The 21,563-nt window shown below is 38.7% G+C and overlaps 1 protein-coding gene across 3 annotated transcripts; it reads right to left on the bottom strand.

Moving 5' to 3' along the window:
• Positions 1 to 3,707: 3,707 nt before the first annotated feature.
• On the bottom strand, positions 3,708 to 21,563 carry YDA (Protein kinase superfamily protein). 3 transcript variants are annotated; one of them, XR_015818403.1, is made up of 14 exons: positions 21,375 to 21,563; positions 20,757 to 20,836; positions 19,388 to 20,116; positions 18,556 to 19,287; positions 18,118 to 18,205; positions 17,905 to 17,967; positions 8,378 to 8,538; positions 8,200 to 8,275; positions 7,854 to 7,913; positions 7,662 to 7,769; positions 7,306 to 7,545; positions 6,156 to 6,247; positions 4,465 to 5,070; positions 3,708 to 4,198 (listed from the first exon to the last, which is right to left on the bottom strand). XR_015818403.1 is itself a non-coding variant. In XM_088217781.1 (13 exons), the coding sequence occupies exons 3-13, from the start codon at positions 19,942 to 19,944 to the stop codon at positions 4,563 to 4,565; spliced, it is 2,685 nt and encodes an 894-aa protein (XP_088073907.1). In that variant the 5' UTR covers positions 19,945 to 20,116; positions 20,757 to 20,836; positions 21,375 to 21,563; the 3' UTR covers positions 3,708 to 4,562. The 3 variants fall into 3 exon arrangements, 1 of the variants encoding a protein (XP_088073907.1); XR_015818402.1 differs by having other exon boundaries at positions 3,708 to 4,267; XM_088217781.1 differs by having other exon boundaries at positions 3,708 to 5,070.

Genomic DNA, 21,563 nt, shown 5'->3' on the forward strand with positions numbered 1-21,563 from the left:
GTCTAGTAATTTCTTAGTTAAGTTGATTTATGTTAAATTTTTAAAAATTGAGAGGATTTCTGTATGTTTTGTGACATTTACAAACTCCATTAGCTCTCACTTGAGGTTCAGTTTTAGAAATTATAAAATTTTGATTTTTGGTTTGGGTTTTTTGGTTTTCAATAAAAAAGTTCAGTTTGATCCAAAAAATTAAAATTATTAGGGTGTTTTTGAAAATTTTATAATATTAGGGGTTTTGCTTTCATAAAAAAAATAAAATATATAAAAAAATTTAATTTTAATTTATCTTTTTTGAAATTTGATGAGGACTAATCTTATATTGATGGCCAAACTCCAGGTAATCTTTATGTCGTAAAAATACACAGAAAAATTGTATGTCATCTAATCAACCCACATCATATAATCTATATTTCTAATGGACTTAATTAATATAATTGATCATGTATATTATACAATTCAAATATGTTTCTAAATCATGTCTGCTATGTATAAGCCAAAACATACTAACCATAGTTATACCTCATATATATATAATAAATACACTAATTATTACTTATAGATCATATAATCATAATTAGTAAGTTTTAAATATCAAAATTTAATTCAAGATTAAATTATACATCACTTAGTGATGCAATTTTTATACAATCATACATGATTCATGCATAACCTAAAAGGATCATAGCTTGCAACCTAAAAGAGTAATATAAATTTTTGTATGATTTTGATCTCATGAAGTCCAAGGTAAATTTTTATTCTCATATTGAAACTAAATGTCAAACTAATGTGATTATATTTTCAATTGAAAAACTAATTTTAGGATCAAGTTATTTTTCTTATTTTTTCATATAATCGAAATTTAATTTTTTTTTTTAAAAAAAAACATTTTTCTTTGCGCTTTTTCTTCTAGGTAGCTCATGAATTTTGAAAAAAAATTAGAGAGATTCTTCCCTTGTATTCTTCAAATCTGAGTCACATTAAATTTCTACTAAAATTCTTATTTTATTTAATTCTCTTGAGAATATGATCTAAACTTAAATTTTAATGGTTTTTAGATATTAGTTTTAGTTTTGAAAAATTATTTATGATACTTCTAAGTGAATGATTCTATAATGATTAAGTGTAGCAAGGAAGAACAAATATCTATTTACAAGCGTCCAAATTAATATTGGAATCACAGTAGAAGAAGGTAGAAGGTTTTGGAAGATGTAAAGAAAATTTAATTGGTTTTGGAATGCCAAAAGCCATTTCTTCCTTTCAAGCATTTGGCAAGCCTTATTCTAATACCCTTAAACCAACTTTTCTCTTCTTCTATTCTATCTTTGAGATAGATTCAATTGATATCAAGTTCTCAAACTTTGAAGTTTAGATTAATTCAAACTATTACATGCTTAATCTTTGTATTGCAATAACATGGAACATTTTAGCATTAAGTGTTTACTCTTTTATCTTGAATACTAAATTTAAGGTAATTGAGATAACTCTTAACAACTCAGGTTATTATAATAAATAGTCTTTCATTATAGAAAATGTTTAATAAAGAAAATAATACCCTTCAAGTAAGTATGATTTCTGAAGCTTTACAAAAAAGTATAACGATTTGGATTGCTATAATGTGTTTAATTAATCCTTAAGCATATCTTTGCAAAAACCAAATTGCTTACTGAATTTGAAGGTAAAGTAAGTTTCCACAATGAATTTATTATTGTGATATTAAGTTAGATAATTTCATCTATAATAATAAAGTAATCATAAAATTTAAAAGATTATTTTTTTTCTATTAGAAATAAATAACATTTTATCTGTAATAAAAGATTATATTAATAAATTTTGACTTTAGTTCTTGAAAAACTTTAGATACTTCATCATAAGTAAAATTTTCTATCATATGTTTATCAATATACCTTGTTAATAGTGAGTCAGATTTTAACTCAACATAAACAAAAAAATGATGGTTTTATATTCTACAAATCAGACATATAAATAATGAATGAAAAAGCGAGTATTACAAATCATAAATTATTTAAAATCACATTCTCTCGTAAATTACAATACTCTCTAAATCACTAAAGAAACACAAATTCATGAATAAAGTGGCTTGCAATTTTCAAAATATAGAGAAGAATAAACTTGACTTTTTTGTTAGGTAGCAAGGACTTGCATAACCAACAAGAGATGAAGTGTTAAATGCATTATTCGCGTCCTTTAGAACTTCTTCAACATTTAAGTCAATGACTTGTTTTCAAGTTTGAAACAAGGGGATGACCCTGGAAATATTACCTAGCTGAGTTCTAGACATTCTTCAACACCTTGCTTCTAATAAAAAGGTTGTGGTACTTGTCTCAATCACAAAGCTAAAATGTCACCCAAAATCAATTATATTCACGTTAAATAGGTCATCCACTCCATGATTACATTTTTGAAAGGTAACAAATAAATATTAGCAAACTATGGAGGAGATATATTGTTTCACCTTTAAGATTTATATTGAATCCTCAATAAAAATAAATAAATTCATCATAAAAGAGAATGCAGAGAAAGGAAGTCCCACAAAATAAATGTATGTCATAGAGTAAAATTAAAATTCACATGTTGTCTGTTTGCAGAAAGAACTTTAATACTAATAAAAATATTGTATGAGGTTTGCCAATGATTATAAATAAAAAATGAGGCATCAATGACACCATAAACTCTCACATGAACTAGAGTCTGCTTGCTATGTCCACATAACTCTTTAAGCTACTCCCAATACTTTCAACAATGAGAACTTTTCCAAGTCAATTAGGAAAAACCCTTAAAGCACTTCACCATTGTGAATATGCGTTGTAAGTTTTAAGATAGACTTTAATATATGTATGAATGTGATCTTCATCTACTCACAACGCTCATTGTAAACTGCATGAAGAAGTTAAGTGAATTCAAAGTTTTTTTCTTTCAAAGCTTATGAAGAACTATGACAATTATAAGAAAAAACGTGTAGTAAAAAATAATGACCGAAATAAATGAGAAAAAAAAGGTGGACAAGATCTTTGAGTGAGCATTTAATGTGTTATGTATTCATATAAATACAACGTTTACATATATTCTCCAACTTTTGAGTCCAACAACCGCAACCAATGAACATATGTGTGTAATATATGTGTGTGTATGAATATATAGTCCTCAGACATTTTATTTTCTCCTTGAAAAACAAAACTTGTCAATATGAAAGTCCCCCCCCCCCCCACCCCACTATGGCAACCTAAAAGAACCTTTTCTTGTTGGCTCAACAAAACTCAAGCCCCAACTTAGTGGGTCAATGTGATATCGTTCTTCGACCTCAAAAGACGCTGTCGATTATGCAGAAAATGAAGTGTTATAGATGGAGAGTTTAAGGCGTGAGCTCAAGATAAATGATGAAAGAGAGGCCTCCGAGTTGCTGCATTAGCTTTGACATGATGACATGGTGAAGACGATGCAAAGAGATGGCTTTGGCAATGCAACAATGGTGAAGATGATGCAAAGGAGATGACTTTGGCAAAAGTGAAAAGAAACCAAGAACAATAACTCAGTGAGACGTGCTGTGGTCATCTCATCTTTAACGAACTTCTGTTCATATTTCAAAGAATTACAACATGACCAGAAATATGTGCTCGGTACTTTCGGTAATCATCAGCAGACAACTGAAATCTGACCTGAGTGGAGAAGCTAAATGAAAACCAAGGGCATGAATAAGAACATATGGTATTCAGATAATAATTTGATCTTCAAAGATTTACAGCTTGGATCATAATCAAGAAGAATTCACTAGTAAGGAACAGAGGTTTTCAATTAGATTTTTCAGTCTGATGCAGGTATACAATTAGGTACAACAGTACCAGCAAGGCAGCCCCAAATTTAAGTTTTGTATCCGAGCTGCTGTTATAAATCCACGCAAAAAATGGGATCAGATCGTTCATTAGACATTGTCTGCCAAATTTTCTCTATTCTATACTTCCAGCCTTCTGTACAACGTGCTTTGACCCCCACCATTTTCTATCCAAGTAAGTCCACCATGATAATAGAGTTTTTCAGGTCTGATAAAAATGTACATTCCTTTACACCGCACCACCATATGTATTCTCTTTCTTGGAGGAATTGTCGAATATGAGATCTTCATAGGCGTCTTCTCCAGCAAAATCACAGTATGTTACCACCATGTTGTTTTCCATTTCCAAGTCTGGTGATGTTTAAGGAAGATGTGTCAAGGTAACAAAAACCATAAGAAATCAGCCTAATAAAAGGACACCTGCATGAACAAATTATCAGTGATGATGATTATCCAGCCTGTTGAATCTTGGGTATACTGACATGCTCACAAGAAGGGCCTAAAGACTGAAAACTGCAGCCGCTTCAAAGCATTCTCTCGTATGCTATTCAAGCTTTCAAGAAACCCAAATGTTTTGGTCACCTGATTAATTGATTCTAAGCATAAAAAAAGAGTACCTTTCTTGACCATGAAAATGATGGCCAGCTTGAGACCTAAAGGATAGGCCAGGGTACAAGGCCTGGAAGCCCTGCCCTAATCATAGATCATGCAGAGACTAGATTTGATTAGGGCGACCAGGTGCTGATGCTCTTGGATTCAGATCAACCGACTGTTTTAACTTCAGGCGCTCACTCAACGACTGCTGAGACAAATGATCGACCAAGAGTGACCGTCCATCATAGGATTCCCTAAGGTCTCCAGGGCATGATCTTCCGAACAAATTTCCAGCAACACCATTATCAGATGAAACTAATTCCGGAAAAACATGAGCTTGTTGAGACATCCCTTGGAAAAGGTCAGACTTGACTTCTTGATAACGACTACTTCCATAGAAACTGCTTTGGGACCTTGGGGAAACTACCATTCCCTCATGCAGGTAATTTGCTGGCTGCTTTTGGTGATGAAATGGCAAGGCACCACTGCCACCAGTCAGAGGTGTGGATGAACCAGAAGCAGTATGAGGGCTAGAAATTGGAGAGGGTGACATCCTACCACTCACATGTTGAGGTGACCTTGAATGTAAAATGGGACTCGCAATAGGTGAAATTGGACATGACATATTCCTGAGCATGTAGACCAAAAGATACCTGTTATACTTCTCTTACATAGAAAAGCGAAATTCAAAGGATTCATCAAGGAGATTCACAAGACAAAGTCTGTAAAAGCTAAAATTTGTTCTTGCAGAGGTATTAAATTTAACAACAGCAGAAACTACATGAAGATTATTTTTCTACTTCAAGCCCTTTAGAAACTTGAACCTTAACTTCAACTCTAGATTTTAAAATACCTATGCTGCATTTCAGCATTTGAACATCAGTACCAGAAAAATATGTTGATGGTTGGACTGGGACCTCATGGACACAAGTGGATGAGAAAAAGCTTTCTATTTCAATCATGCATCAAATAAATCTGTAACATGTTATGACATTAGCTTACCAAGTGCATCCCATAAATTAATAAATTCAAAGAAGAAACATTAAAAAATTGGTGCACTACTTACAACCCATTTTGGTCTAATTCCTATTCAATTCCTACCTTATTCCTTTATTTAATTATTAGACTAATTCTAGTGAGTAGAATTGCATCATGACTTTCATGTTTGAATCGCCTCAACTCTCAAGGAATTCAAGTTAGGCATGGATGAGATTCAAATATGAAAGCTATGATACAATTTTGCATATCAAGGTTAATCCGGTAACTAAGTGAAAGAATAAGATCGGAATTAAATGAAAATTAAACAGAATGGGACCTTAAAACTGTTTATAGATACAATATTCTAAACAAAGGATTTTCTTTTTGAACAAGTTATCGACTCATTGTGGACTATCTCCCTTTATGTTTATGCAAACATGAAGGGAATTTGTATTCATTGCTATGATAACTCGATTTTAAGCTTTAACCATCAGTCCCCGACGCCTTCAACTTTAAATGTTTCTATTATCAGGAACAAGTCCTCCCATAATGCACAAGAACCTATAAATTACAACTTGAGACTTTTTGTATAACTTTGATCGCTTAAAACACGAACACCAACTAATTGGGATGCTCAAGCATGCAAGTATTTCTCATACATGCTTCTGAATTAATATTGTTTTGCTCTCATACGTGAGAAGCAGATGTGTGTGCATTTAGCAAGAAAAAGGCTTACTTAGGTCCTGAACTTGTTTTTAATCCCCTTGAATGCTGGCTTGCTACCCCTTCTGAATCAAAGCATGGAAGGTTTCTTGCATGTCCAATTCCCTGACAGAAGATCCAAGTGTGTGAACCAGCAGTTAAGGAAAATAATCAGAACCAACCACAAAGAAGTTGATTAATTTAGCCAATTTATATTGATCCACTTAATTAGCCATCATTGATCCAAAGTCCCAATCTTTATAAAAATTGACTGCATCATGTCATTACGAGGTTAGTCAACTCCTAAGGTTCAACAGAAATAAAGAAAAAGAAATTGACAAACACTAATCATATGAGCGTCCTATGTCAAATACTAGGCCTCAGTCACAAATTGGTGGTAGTTAAGCAATCTTTTTCCCAACTAACCCAGACTCATAGACACATAAAATGACTTATACTGTTGAAGTGATCTGTACATTCACATGAAGACAGAGTTTACATCACTATGATGATTATGGGGAAACATCAACTAATGTTTATACAACTGTTTCTAGTTAACCAAATAAAATTACATTCCCAACATGATAAGACATTAAGTTCAAAACAATCTTATCTAAGTTAAATTGTTTAGTTACAAATTCACAGTTTAATAAACTTTCAGCATAGCTGCTTTGCTAACAGTACTAAACTCATCTCATCATGCTTTAGTGACATGAAAAAACGTATCTCTTTTAGAGATCAGCATGGCCCACAGTCTTCTACTGTTTTTATTTAAGATTCTCTCCTGTGACTATCAGGTAAGATTAAGAAAACTAATAACGGAGATAGTAGATATGGAAAAGCCAAACTGTTTAGGAATAGAGTTAATCACTTTAAAAGAAAACTATGGAAGTTTAAGTCTAAGTTCAAAGTTTCTAGCTTAGCCACAAGTAAGTTCTGATGTTCGACCGGTAATACAAACTTCTGGAGGAAGTAGACGAGACCAGAAGCATCAGAAATTCCCTAAAGATTTCTCACAAGGCATAAATCTAGTTGTTCTAGTCAGATTGGTTCTCCCACAACACTGCTTAAGCAATAATGGCTAGAGGTACGAATACAATTCCACAACTATGATTTACGTAACTGATATGAATTTACAACAGGATACAGCACCAAGCACACAAAAAATCAAACCAAGTTTGTACCAGTGTTCTTATAGCATTGGTTACTGCAGGTTGTGTTTCCATAGGCTCAGCATTCAAAACAGGCCTTTCCAGTGGTGCAGAATTTTTAACAAATGGGTGCTCTAAAAGTTGAGCTGCTGTAGGACGATGCAATGGGTTCCGTTGTAAACACTGTCTCACAAAGTCCTTTCCCTCATCTGATAGATGATCAGGAATTTCTGGAAGTTCCTTGCTGTTCCCGATCTTAAATATAGCAGCCACCTTAAGAAGCACACAAAAGTAACACCAAAACTCAAAAACATGAAATAATGTTTGACATAACTATATTCTACAAAGAAATATAGTTTTAATACTATAGCACCAAAAGATTCACTAACCCCTTCATACTGGCTCCAAGGTGGTTTTGTCGTAGCCATCTCCAGAACTGTGCAACCAAGACTCCATATATCAACAGCAAGGTTACTTCCACTTGAATTCTTTATAACCTGAATTTAGAAAAATAATATTAATTACAAAAGAGCACAAGAAAGATTGGTAAACAAAGAGCATGACAAGAAATATAGGCTGACCTCAGGTGCCATCCAATATGGACTTCCCTTGAATGATAACAGACAGGACGGGCCAGTAATCTGATGTTTTTGGAAAGAGTATACTTTAGAATGCAGGTTATTATTAATAGGCACAAAATGTCCAAATAGGACTTTAATGTCACTAGCATAACAATTTTCTTTTCAGACATCTTCCCTTTCTTCTTTTCCATTGTAAACCAAACAAGAATACCTAGGTAGACTGCTAGATTACAATGACATATCAGTGTTTCCCTTTTTTGGAACTATCAATACATAAATTTGACATGTCGCATCTCTTTAGAGAAAAAAACCACTCAAAGATGAAATTAGAGAAGAAGATCCTTACATGCTTCGCCATCCCAAAATCTGCTAATTTCACACGGCCATTGGGATCTACCAATATATTAGCTCCTTTGATGTCTCTGAAAGAGATCAAAGGCTAACCATGAGAACAATAGTCCATATAGAGTTAAAAAAAAAATTCATGGTGCTCCTGGTATAAGAAAACTAATAAGATGACTAACCTATGCACAGTACTTTTTGTATGCAAATAAGCCAACCCCGACAAAATTTGTTGCGTATAATTACGAATGGCAATCTCACCAAACTGGCCATACTCCTGAAGAAGTTTATAGATAGAACCACCAGAGACATACTCCAAGTATATATAAAGCTTGTCCTCAATCTGTTTTAAAAAATAAAGAGAACAATAAAGTGTATGCTTGTAATAACTGAAAAAAAAAAAAAAAGAGAATTTGTATGTATGTATAGATGTATATGTAGGGTGAGATTTTAAGAGGTAAACGGCGTCGTTTGGTGGAGAGGGGGAGAAAACGACGACGTTTGGAGAGGAAGAGGAGGAAAACGACGTCGTTTGAGGGAAACAACGTCGTTTGGTGAAGAGGAGAAGGAAACGACGTCGTTTGGAGAAGGGGAAAGTGGACGGTTGGGATGAGGTGAGATGGACGGGCAGGATGAGAGGCTGGTGGAGTATAAATAGGAGAAGAGAAAGAAAAAAAAAAGGAAAACAAAGAGAGGAAGGGAAGAACAGAAAGAAAACAGAGAAGAGAGAGATCGAGGGCGGGGAGAGAAGGTGAGAGAGAGAGAGAGAGGAGTCGGATTGGAGAGAAACGACAAGAGAGAGAGAGCAGGAAGGAGGACCATGACAGTGCGAGCCACGGGAGGAAGGAAGATGGAGATGGGAGGTACGGTAAATTTTGAGTTTTTGTATAGGTTTGGTGTGAGTTCGGATTAGTGATTTTAGGTTGAGAAATATAGATTTTATTTGGTGTATAGAGCAACAGAACTACAATGTAGGGACAGGTGAATGTGGATGGCAGGGTCGTGGAGGTGTTCACGGAGGAGACCGCGGGAAGAGTGAGAATGAAGATGTTGAAGAGTGGGAGAGATCTGTGAGGGAGTGAGGATATTTTGTGTAAACGAATGTATGTACATGGTGAAGGTCGCGGGAGGAGAGATTTAACGAAGGGATCGGTGAGTGAGGGAGATCCATGAGAGCGAAGAAATTTTGTGTGTGTGCAAGCGGTGTGTGAGGTCGGTGAGAGGGAGGAGCGTGATTGTGTGAGTGTGAGAGTTGTGATGCTTGGAATAGGATGTGGGAGGTAGAAGAAGAAGAAAAGCAGTGTGTGAGGTCTGTGAGAGAGAGGAGAGTTCAGGGTTGCGCATGGGGTCTTTAGTGTAGGCTGCGGAAGGAGGGTGAAGGAGGAGTTTGGTGTGCGAAGAGGTTCGGGTAAGAGGAGAGATACGGTATGGCTGTAGGGGGAGGTAGATATAGAAGGGGAGGAGAGCGTATATGCTGGAAATTGGGGGAAGAAAAGGGAGGCCGGTAAGGCGTGGTTCAAGGGATCAGGATGGAGGTGTGGGTTGTATATAGGTTGGTATAGCTGCTGTAAATTTAGTGGTTGGCGAGGGAACATTACCGGCGTGCGTGTGAAATGTTAGAGTGTGTCTTAGGGGGAGAGGTATGTAGGTTCATTAAACCGGTTAAAGGTTTAGGAGAGCTGCAGGACAATATGGTAAAGAGAGTATGGGATGGTCTAGTTCTTGAATTGGTAGTATTGGGGGACGCCGATATTGGTGGTCGCTACCTAGAAAGAGTAAGTTGATCGCCGATAGTGGTGATGGTCAGGAGACCCCGACGGACAAGGGGTTGGGTCGCCGATGTTGGTGACGGGAAAGAATGGTCTTTGTGTGTGTGAGTGGCCTATTAGTGGTCGAGAGATAGAAGGTTGAGTCTTGGTCGCCGATATTAGTGACGAGTGAGAACATTTGTACTCATGCTGTGACCTCAGAAGGCAGTCACATTTGATAGGCAATGTAACTAATTTACCGAGACAGGTTAGTTCTGTGTAGTCCCAGGGTGGCACTAGAGTAGGACTTAGGTGGTATAGATGGGGTACACATAGGAGTATTGGGTTTTCTGTTGTTGCATGTGCTGTTTGTAACCATAATTAGATTTTCGGGATAAGTTGATGCTGTATAGTTCCAGGATGGTACTAAGGTATGGTTTAGTTGCTTGGGTAGAGTGCATATAGAGATACTGAATGTTCTGTTATTGCATGTGATACTTGTAACTTGATTTTTACCGTATTGAGTTATGTGAACTCACTCTTTATCATTAACAAATGAGGTAAGGATGGAGCCGAGAACGGAGTTGCTGATTTTCGAGCCTAGTATATAGCGCAACGGGCAAAGATTCTTGTTGTGGGCGGAATAGAGTCTGTAAAAATTTATAATAGTATGGACGATGTCTGCTGGAAGTGTATGAGATTGTATTACTTTGTGATGTATAAGTAAGATTGCATGTTTATCTTGATTTTGAATAATGAATTGCGAAAGGGTTTTTAGGTGTGTGATTGATTTGAAATGAGAATTTCGTGGTTGGTCATGAAATTGTCTTAAACCGCGCCGTTAAAAAAAAAAAAAAAGGGCGTTACAGGGCGCAAGGCTCACCGGGAAGCCCTCGACGAGCATCGGGGTTCCACCAAGTGCCACTCGCCGCATTTCAAGGGCTGCCCCCGTACCACGCCGTGCCTCCTTCCGCACAGCCGAGACCCGCACCTGGTCCATCGGCACCCTAGGCAGAGTAGTCCGGCGTGCAACAACAAGACTTTAACCAGCTTTGCAGAGTAGTTGAGAGTCTGGCTACTATGATCAGAGATAGAGAATTACAGTCGGAGGCAGCCTCGATGCCACAACAGGAAATTCATCAGGGTGTAGTGGATACAAGCAACATTGAGAAATACCGAAGGCTAAACCCTCCTGCCTTCAATGGGGGTTCTGACCTATTAGTGGCGGAAGATTGGATAAAAGAGACAGAAAAATTATTTGAGGTAATAACCATGACCACGGAACAGAAGGTACAACTGGCTACATTCATGTTTAGAGGATTCGCCGAGCGCTGGTGGAAATTGAAAAGGAGAGCCCTGATCCCCCCATTCACTTAGGAGGTGTTTCTAGAAACTTTCAATGTAGAGTATTTTCCAGATTCTTGAGGCAGCGGAAGGAAACAGAGTTTGCTGAACTGAGACAAGGAAGATTGTCAGTGGTGGAGTATGCTGAGAGATACATAGATTTGGGCCAGTTTGCGTTCGAGGTTATTATGAATGAGGCGCATAAGGCCCGAAGGTTCGAGAAAGGGTTATGGTCAGAATTGTATCACCAGGTGGCTGTGTTTGCGTTACCTACATATCAGATGGTATTGGAAAATGCATAGTTAGTAAAGGCACCGTATAAGGAACAGGTTGAGAATAATAGGGGATCTTCCAGTTATAGACGCCCACCACTAGCATTCGGCCAAACAGAGAAAAGGCAGAGAATGGCACAAGATGCCGCCCTAAGTCATCAGGTGTCCCTGAGTACCCGAATTGCACGCGGTGCGGTAAGAATCATGGGGATCGGCCATGTATGAGTGGCAGTCGAGGCTGCTATCGGTGCAGGAACACTCAACATTTTGTATGGGATTGCCCTTTGCCGAGAGAGCCTGGTAGACCGTTGGTTCAAGGACGGGTGTTTGCCATAACAGTGCCGGAGGCAGCCGCTACTTCGGAAGTAATACAAGGTATACTTTACATTTCAAATATTCCTGCTAGAGTACTAATTGACCCTGGTGCCATACATTCATTTGTATCACCTAGGTTCGCGTCTAGAATAGGGAGGGAACCTCGGGTGTTGGATCGAGTATTATTAATAGCTACGCCAACTAATGGCGCTTTATGTATCGATGTAATGTTTAACTCATGTAGCGTAGAAGTAGAAGGGAGAAAATTTAAGTTAGATTTAATTTTACTAGACATTAAAGACTTTGATGTAATACTGGGGATGGATTGGCTTGCGGCACAACATACTCATGTAGATTGTTTCCGTAAGAGGGTAGTGTTTAAGATCCCTAATGAAGAACATTTTTCTGTATGGGGAATATCAATGAATAAATAAAGTTTTGCATTAACGTAATGTGTTAGAAAGAAAATATATGCATGAGTTACAACTTTATCTATGTCTTTGATAGGGAACAAGAGTAAGAGGCTTATACTTCAGGAGATGCCAGTGGTGAAGGATTTCCCGGACGTGTTTCTGGACGACCTTCCGAGACTGCCACTCAATAGAGAGGTCGACTTCACCATAGAACTCCAGCCCGACACCCAGCCGATCTCCAAAGTTCCATACAGAATGGCAAGGTCAGAACTATTGGAGCTAAGTAAACAGTTACAAGAGTTACTGGATAAAAAATCCATTCGACCGAGTGTATCACCGTGGGAGGCCCTAATATTGTTTGTGAAGAAAAATGATGAGACTATGAGAATGTGTGTTGATTATAGGGAACTGAATCAAGTGACAATAAAGAATAAGTATCCGTTACCAAGGATTGACGACTTGTTTGAACAGTTGCAAAGGGCACAAGTATTTTCAAAAATAGATCTGCGTTCGGGGTATCACCAACTACAGGTTAGAGCAGAAGACATTGCTAAGACAGCGTTCTGCACCCGGTATGGGCATTATGAATTTCTAGTGATGCCTTTTGGATTAATAAATGCTCCCGCAGTGTTTATGGATTTGGTGAATCGAGTGTTCAGACCCCCTGCTGGATCATTATGTTATTGTTTTCATAAATGACATATTGATTTATTCAAGGGATTCAGTGGAACATGCAGAACATCTGGCAACTGTGCTAGGGATGCTTTGGGAAGCCAAATTGTACGCAAAACTCAGTAAATGTGAGTTCTGGTTGGATCAGATAGCATTCTTGGGCCATATTGTGCCAAAAGATGGGATATCCGTGGATCCAGCGAAGGTAGAAGCAGTGGTGAAGTAGGAAAGACCAAAGAGTATAACAAAGATCAGAAATTTTTTGGGGTTAGTGGGGTATTACCGTCAGTTTGTTCAAAGGTTTTCGAGTATCGCGGCACCTCTTACTAGGTTGACGAAAAAGAATGTGAAGTTTGAATGGGATGAGAGTTGTGAGAGCAGTTTACAAGAATTGAAACACAGACTTACTACTACCCCAATATTGGTCATTCCGTCGGGAGAAGGTGAGTTTGCAGTGTATAGCGACGCATCTCATGTTGGATTGAGTTGTGTATTAATGCAACAGGGGAACGTTATAGCGTATGGGTCCCGACAATTAAGAGTACACGAAAGGAATTACCCCACCCATGACTTGGAGCTGGCTGCAGTAGTCTATGCCTTAAAACTGTGGCGACATTATTTGTATGGGGAAATCTTTGAAATTTTTACGGATCATAAGAGTTTACAATATCTATTCATACAGCGGGAGTTGAATATGCGACATAGGAGATGGATGGATCTGTTGAAAGACTTCGACTGTAGAATCAAGTATCACCCCGAACGAAGAAATGTGGTGGCAGACGCCCTCAGTCGTAAAAGTACCGGGGTACTGGCACATTTGATGGTGTCGGAGTGGTGTTTACGGGTAGCCATGCAACAACTATGTATTTAAGAAGGGGATAATGGAAGGTATGTGGCTCGTTTAAGGGCACAACCTACCTTGGTTCAAAAAATCAGAGAGGGGCAAATGGTAGACACCGAGATGCAGAGGATCCGGAAGGGGGTGGAACAGGGGATAGTGAGAGATTTTGGGGTGGAAGGTGATGGTGTACTCAGATTTCAAACCAGAATGTATGTTCCCCGTGATCGTATGCTACGAGAAGAAATACTTAGTGAGGCACATGACACCAAATTTGCCATACACCCCGGAAGTACTAGGATGTACAAAAACTTGCAGAAAAATTTCTAGTGGAGAGGCATGAAGAGAGATGTAACCGAATATGTGTCAAAGTGTTTGGTATGCCAGCAAGTGAAAGCGGAACATTAGAGGGTTGGGGGTTTGTTACAGCCTTTACCCATACCCGAATGGAAACGGGAACATGTCTCCATGGATTTTGTGACCGTGTTGCCAAGAAACCGCAAGAAGTATGATAGTATTTGGGTAGTAGTTAATCGCCTAACTAAATCTTCTCATTTCTTAGCAATGAAGGTGACTGATTCAGTGGAGCAGTTGGCCAGACTGTATGTCAAAAAGGTAGTAAGGTTACACGGTATCCCCGTATCAATAGTTTCTTATTGGGATTCTCGATTCACCTCTAGGTTTTGGAGAAGTTTACAACAGGCGTTGTGTACTAAATTGAGTTTTAGCACAGCTTTCCACCCACAAACGGATGGACAGACGGAGCGGACAATACAGGTACTGGAGGATATGTTGCGAGCCTGTGTCATCGACATGGGGGGAGATTGGGAGGATATATTGCCTTTAATAGAGTTTACATACAATAATAGTCATCACACTAGCATCGGTATGGCTCCTCATGAAGCTCTGTATGATAGACCCTGTAGGTCGCCAGTGTGTTGAGGGAAGTAGGGGAGATACGGTTGTTGGGACCGGAAATGGTGGAGGAAACTACGGCTAAAGTGGTGGTGATACGGCAGAATTTACGAGCTGCTCAAAATAGACAAAAGGGATACGCAGACAATCGTCGGAAAGATTTGAGCTTTGAAATAGGAGATCATGTGTTCTTGAAGGTATCTCCCATGAAGGGTTTGTTGAGATTTGGGAAGAAAGGGAAGTTAAGTCCTCGTTTCATAGTGCACTTTGAAATTCTGGTGAAAGTGGGGGTGGTTGCGTACCGGGTAGCACTTCCTTCTCGGTATAGTGGGGTTCACAATGTATTCCACGTATCCCTACTACAGAAATACTACCCGGATCCGAATCACATTATAAGGTATGAATTGTTACCATTGGAGAAGGACTTGTCTTATGATGAGGAACAGATCCGGATTCTCGAACGTCAGGAAAGGAAGTTGAAGAGTAGGGTAATACCTATGGTGAAGATACAATGGAGACATCACGCGAATGAGGAAGCAATGTGGGAACGAGAGGATGAGATGAAATGAAATTATCCGCAACCTTTTGGAGGTTAAGTAACAAAATTTGAGGAACCAAATTTTTTTTTTTTTTGGAAAATATATATAATAACTGAAAAAAAAAGGAGAGAAAATTTGTATGTACGTGTAGATGTATATGTAGGGTGAGATTTTCATAAGTAAACGGCGTCGTTTGGTGGAAAGGGGGAGAAAACGAATCGTTTGGTAGAGTAAGAGGAGGAAAACAACGTCGTTTGAGGGAAACGACGTCGTTTGGTGAAGAGGAGGAGGAAACAACGTCGTTTGGAGAAGGGGGAAGTGGACGGTTGGGATGAGGTGAGATGGATGGGCAGGATGAGAGGCTGGTGGGGTATAAATAGGAGAAGGGAAAGAAAAAAAAAAGGAAAACAGAGAGAGGAAGGGAAGAAAAGAAAGAAAACAGAGAAGAGAGAGATCGAGGGCGGGGAAAGAAGGTGAGAGAGAGAGAGAGAGAGAGAGAGGAGTCGGATTGGAGAGAAACGAGAAGAGAGAGAGCAAGAAGGAGGACCATGACGGTGCGAGCCACGGGAGGAAGGAAGATGGAGATGGGAGGTACAGTAAATTTTGAGTTCTTGTATAGGTTTGGTGTGAGTTCGGATTAGTGATTTTAAGTTTAGAAATATATATTTTATTTGGTGTATAGAGCAACAGAACTACAATGTAGGGATAGGTGAATGTGGATGGCAAGTGGACTCGTGGAGGTGTTCACGGAGGAGACCACGGGAAGAGTGAGAATGAAGACGTTGAAGACTGGGAGAGATCTGTGAGGGAGTGAGGATATTTTGTGTAAACGAATGTATGTACATGGTGAAGGTCGCGGGAGGAGAGATTTAACGAAGGGATCGGTGAGTGAGGGAGATCCATGAGAGCGAAGAAATTTTGTGTGTGTGCAAGCGGTGTGTGAGGTCGGTGAGAGGGAGGAGCGTGATTGTGTGAGCGTGAGAGTTGTGATGCTTGGAATAGGATGTGGGAGGTAGAAGAAGAAGAAAAGCAGTGTGTGAGGTCTGTGAGAGAGAGGAGAGTTCAGGGTTGCGCATGGGGTCTTTAGTGTAGGCTGCGGAAGGAGGGTGAAGGAGGAGTTTGGTGTGCGAAGAGGTTCGGGTAAGAGGAGAGATACGGTATGGCTGTAGGGGGAGGTAGATATAGAAGGGGAGGAGAGCGTATATGCTGGAAATTGGGGGAAGAAAAGGGAGGCCGGTAAGGCGTGGTTCAAGGGATCAGGATGGAGGTGTGGGTTGTATATAGGTTGGTATAGCTGCTGTAAATTTAGTGGTTGGCGAGGGAACATTACCGGCGTGCGTGTGAAATGTTAGAGTGTGTCTTAGGGGGAGAGGTATGTAGGTTCATTAAACCGGTTAAAGGTTTAGGAGAGCTGCAGGACAATATGGTAAAGCGAGTATGGGATGGTCTAGTTCTTGAGTTGGTAGTATTGGGGGACGCCGATATTGGTGGTCGCTACCTAGAAAGAGTAAGTTGATCGCCGATAGTGGTGATGGTCAGGAGACCCCGACGGACAAGGGGTTGGGTCGCCGATGTTGGTGACGGGAGAGAATGGTATTTGTGTGTGTGAATGGCCTATTAGGGGTCGAGAGATAGAAGGTTGAGTTTTGGTCGCCAATATTGATAACGAGTGAGAACATTTGTACTCATGTTGTGACCTCGGAAGGCGGTCACATTTGATAGGTAATATAACTAATTTACGGGGACAAGTTAGTTTTGTGTAATCCCAGGGTGGCACTAGAGTATGATTTAGGTGGTATAGATGGGGTACACATAGGAGTATTGGGTTTTCTGTTGTTGCATGTGTTGTTTGTAACCATAACTAGATTTTCGGGATAAGTTGATGCAGTATAGTTCCAGGATGGTACTAAGGTATGGTTTAGTTGTGTGCGTAGAGTGCATATAGAGATACTGAATGTTTTGTTATTGCATGTGATACTTGTAACTTGATTTTTACCGTATTGAGTTATGTGAACTCACTCTTTATCATTAACAGATGAGGTAGGGATGGAGCTGGAAACGGAGTTACTGGTTTCCGAGCCTAGTATATAGCGCAACGGGCAAGGATTCTTGTTGTGGGCGGAATAGAGTCTGTAAAAATTTATAGTAGTATGGACGATATCTACTAGAAGTGTATGAGATTGAATTACTTTGTGATGTATAAGTAGGATTGCATGTTTATTTTTATTTTGAATAATGAATTGCGGAAGGGTTTCTAAGTGTGTGATTGATTTGAAATGAAAATTTCGTGGTTGGTCATGAAATTATCTTAAACCGCGCCGTTTAAAAAAAAAAAAAAAACAGGGCGTTACAGTGCTCTTTAAATAATGAATTTCCTTCTATTGATTTAGCCTTACTTGATGGAACTTCAAATAATCATATACCAGCTACCAGTTGAGAAACAAGTACATTAGAAATCCCAAGAGTTAAATTATCAAAGAATAGAGATGTTATGAAATAATGAAGTGCTGCAACTTTCTATTAGGGCCCCGTAAGTTTGGAAAAGTGGTAATAACTGATAATTTTCAGAATGTTTCAAATAATTGAAAGAGATTTCTCTTCAACTAAAAAACACATTATCAGCAATTAAACTGAAATAAAACAAAGAACTTACAGTTTCAGATCCATAATACTGCACTATGTTCGGATGCCGTAAGCGACTTAGTAGCGCAATTTCCTGTCAAATATCATAGTTACATATAACTCTTCCTGAGATACTTGAAAAAATTGCAAAGAAACAACTACTTATATAAGTGTATAATTTTTATCTTTTTCATGTCACCAACCCGAAAAAAATCCACCCAAAAAATAGGAAAATAAGACTCACCTGTCCAAGTTGTTGCACACTTTCCCTCGATTTTACATCATCAGAAAACAGAGTTACCTCCTTCATTGCACACATCTCACCACTTTCCCTAGGATACAAGCAACAAACTCAAATCAGACATGAATATTTAAAAATGCAAATGACAGTAACAAAAAAGTTGATAATAATATTGCAAAGTGAAAATCACAAGAGGAACAACAATCTGCATCATGAATATTCCCAGCCTAAGATTCAATAGAATAGTATGGCAAGGATGGATTTGATGATCAATATGCCTTAAAAAAGTTAAAAACTAGAACTAGCGTTCCTGTCCCATTTATATCTTGATAGAAGTTAAACTATGCAATATGAAGACGACTGTATCATACAAGCAACAATAAGAAATCAAAATAATACAATACAAAATGTAACAAAGATAGGCCTCATCAGATCACCAACCTGTTAAAACCAAGATATACATGTCCAAAGGTGCCCCTCCCTAACAGCCGTCCCTTTTTCCAGCGTGATCCAGGACTAACTGGGGTTTCTGTCCTACCAGGACTTCGGGGCACCGACGGAGATGTTACTGTTGAATAAGAGGGAGAAAATGGACAGGTATTTGAGATTGTTAGGGGCGGGAGGGGCAACCGGTGGCTTTGCTTACCATCATCAGGTCGACTAGCAGGTGACTCAATTGTAGCCCCTGCAACTCGTGGATGGAGTGGGGTGACAGCACCACTGTGAATTCTGGAGCTGGGACCCGGGCTTGTCATTCTAGGACTAGGTATTGGAGAGCACTCAGGGCTACACCTACTTTGAGGCCAAAACATCTGCCCATACATATCTCCACCAACTGAATTATGGCCAGAATTATGACCTGATCCCGGACTTGAACAGTGTCCAGAACCAAGCAAGGCTATGTCTGAATACTGTTTTGGTGTCCACAGACCAGAGTTTAACACTTGCTCTTGGCTAAATGCGCTAATTGGACTTCTAGAAGGACTTGACATTGAGCTGTCTACAGCACCATAAAAAGCAACTCGAGGAGGAATCTGTAAACTTTGGACATGGGTATTTAGCGGATCCCGCTTAGGTGACGCAGATAGAATCTGATTATTGAAAAGGTTATCAGCTGCCGTCAATGACTCTGTTGAGTTATGAGTCACAATAGGAGATTGATCCTTGTGTTTTCTGCTTCAGCAAAACCAAGAAAATCTTTTGTCAGTGTGTGAATCAAGTAAGGATAGAGACCATCCAGAAGAAAAGTAATTAATAAATGGAAGAAACTTACCGCAAAGGGCTACTTGTTGCAGTTTGTTTTCCATTTTCGTAGTCTGAAGTCAGAGGACTCAAGAGATGTGAGTCAGATGGATCATCACTATCAATAGAACTATCACTGGAAACAGAAGCAGTGGCTAAATCAGCCTCAGCCTCAGTATGAACCAACCCACTTGGAACACAACCAGGTTTTGGATTTGGAAGAAACAGAAAAGGCTTAGATCCTCTTTCACATCCAGGTTTCGTTGATATGCTTATTCCAGAATCAGTACGACTGACATTATTTAGGTGCATACCAGGTAGTGGAAGCGGTTGAGCACGAGGCCTTTCTGCAAAGCTTTGACAGCGTGATACATGGGTAGAGGGTGAGGGTGACCTTGATGGAACTCGAGATAGAGATCCCCTTTCAGAAACAGCGTCATTAGAACGTCTCCTAGACCCTCCAGATCTATTGTTGGACTTCTCTTCAGATGCAATCCTAAATTTCCTGTGTATTGCGTCGATGAAACTTTCCTTGTTTCCTTTTTTCTTTTCATCTTTTGACGAAGATTTTCCCCACCAGGAAGGCATATTTATGTAAAGAAACTTACAAGAAAGAAGGTCAATTACAAGATAATAAATAAGCTAATGCCAGTGTAAAGACGAAACTTGCAGCCCACATGGATCAATCACAAACTTTTAGATTGATGCCAAAGGAATGGGTATAACTTCATTAGGAATGTTAAACCATATGTCCAAGCACCTGAAGAGTTATTTGCAGAAAAAGAAAAACTGTATAAGAGCCATATCATCAATCTCACAAGAAATAATCATGACGAAAATGAAAATGTGAAAAAAGATGGATAAATGAAATAGGACAAACATGATTTGGGGAAAAAACAGAAAATGATTCCATTAGAATGGAAATAGCCAGAGAACTCATTGTAGAAAAGGTATATCAATAGGCCAAAATGGGCAACCACTGCCATAAAAAATTGATCATAATAGGCAGATATATTAAATCAAAATTGGTGAAAATGGAAATTAATCAAAGTATTAGAGTTTGTCCTTTTTCTATCCAAATAATTAAAGTGGCAAGCAGCAGCACACTCTCTATTTTTCCTTCTTAGTTCGTGAAAGGAAAACATTAATAGAATCCAATATTTTTTCCAAAAATACAAAGGCTTCGAGTACAATTCAATCCACCCGGTAAACTTAGCATCAACAAGGAGTATTTGAGATCAAACCAAGAGCCCAGGACAATTCATAAAATAAAATAAAATCATGTGGGATCAGTATACAGTGACAAAAACAAATGAATTCCCTATCATTCAAAGGATTAGATACCCTTATGAAAAGTTTGAAGAGTGTATGGATGCAAGTAACTTCAGAACTTTAAGCACCTTATTTTTCCTGTAAGTAAAGAAGATGACTCTGCGTTCCAGTTGACTGCTCAGCTATTGACCAAGCGATGACCAATCCCCTGGCAACAAAATAACCACTTCATATACTTTTGTCGCCCATATCATCACTAAATCGAGAAAATAATACAATTTACACAGACATGAGCAACCTCTGGGCATTCAATTATCATCACCCGGGCAGATCCATCATTAAGTAAACGATTTTCAATAAAAAGCACATGATAAAATGCTGAACCCAAAAATAATCACTCAACATGCATCCATGAATTCAACTATCCAGATACATCAACCACACCAAAAGACGTAAAGTTAACAAACTAAAGCATTTTAAAAAGACCAAATTCGATTCAGATAAATCATTAACAGGAGGGGGAGGGGGTAGTTATACTAGCTTGCAATACTAGAATCTGCTTGAATTTGAAGAAGGAAAATTAGCTATAGAACTAAACAACACTTCTGAGAACAACCACTGCCACTTCGAAGGCTCAAGAAACTGACAAACACACGCACAATCCGATAAATCAGGAGCTAAAATCTCGTAAATAACCCAATTATGCAGCTAAAAAATCGAAGCTGAGAACCCTAATCGTTACTTACAGTGCAGCAGATGTGTGGCCCAAAAGGCTCATGTGCTGCAGAGACGGCGAGGAGACTGAACTGAAAAGGCAGAGAATGCGAAGGGAAAGCAATGTAAAAGCAGATGGGAAGGAACCATTCAGTGTAGCAGAGAGAGAGAGAGAGAGAGAGAGAGAGAGAGAGAATTTTGCTGGTGCGTTAATTTTGTAA

This window comes from Carica papaya, chromosome 4 (assembly GCF_054855325.1).
Source record: "Carica papaya isolate Zhongbai chromosome 4, ASM5485532v1, whole genome shotgun sequence".
In the NCBI taxonomy this organism is placed as follows: Eukaryota; Viridiplantae; Streptophyta; class Magnoliopsida; order Brassicales; family Caricaceae; genus Carica; species Carica papaya.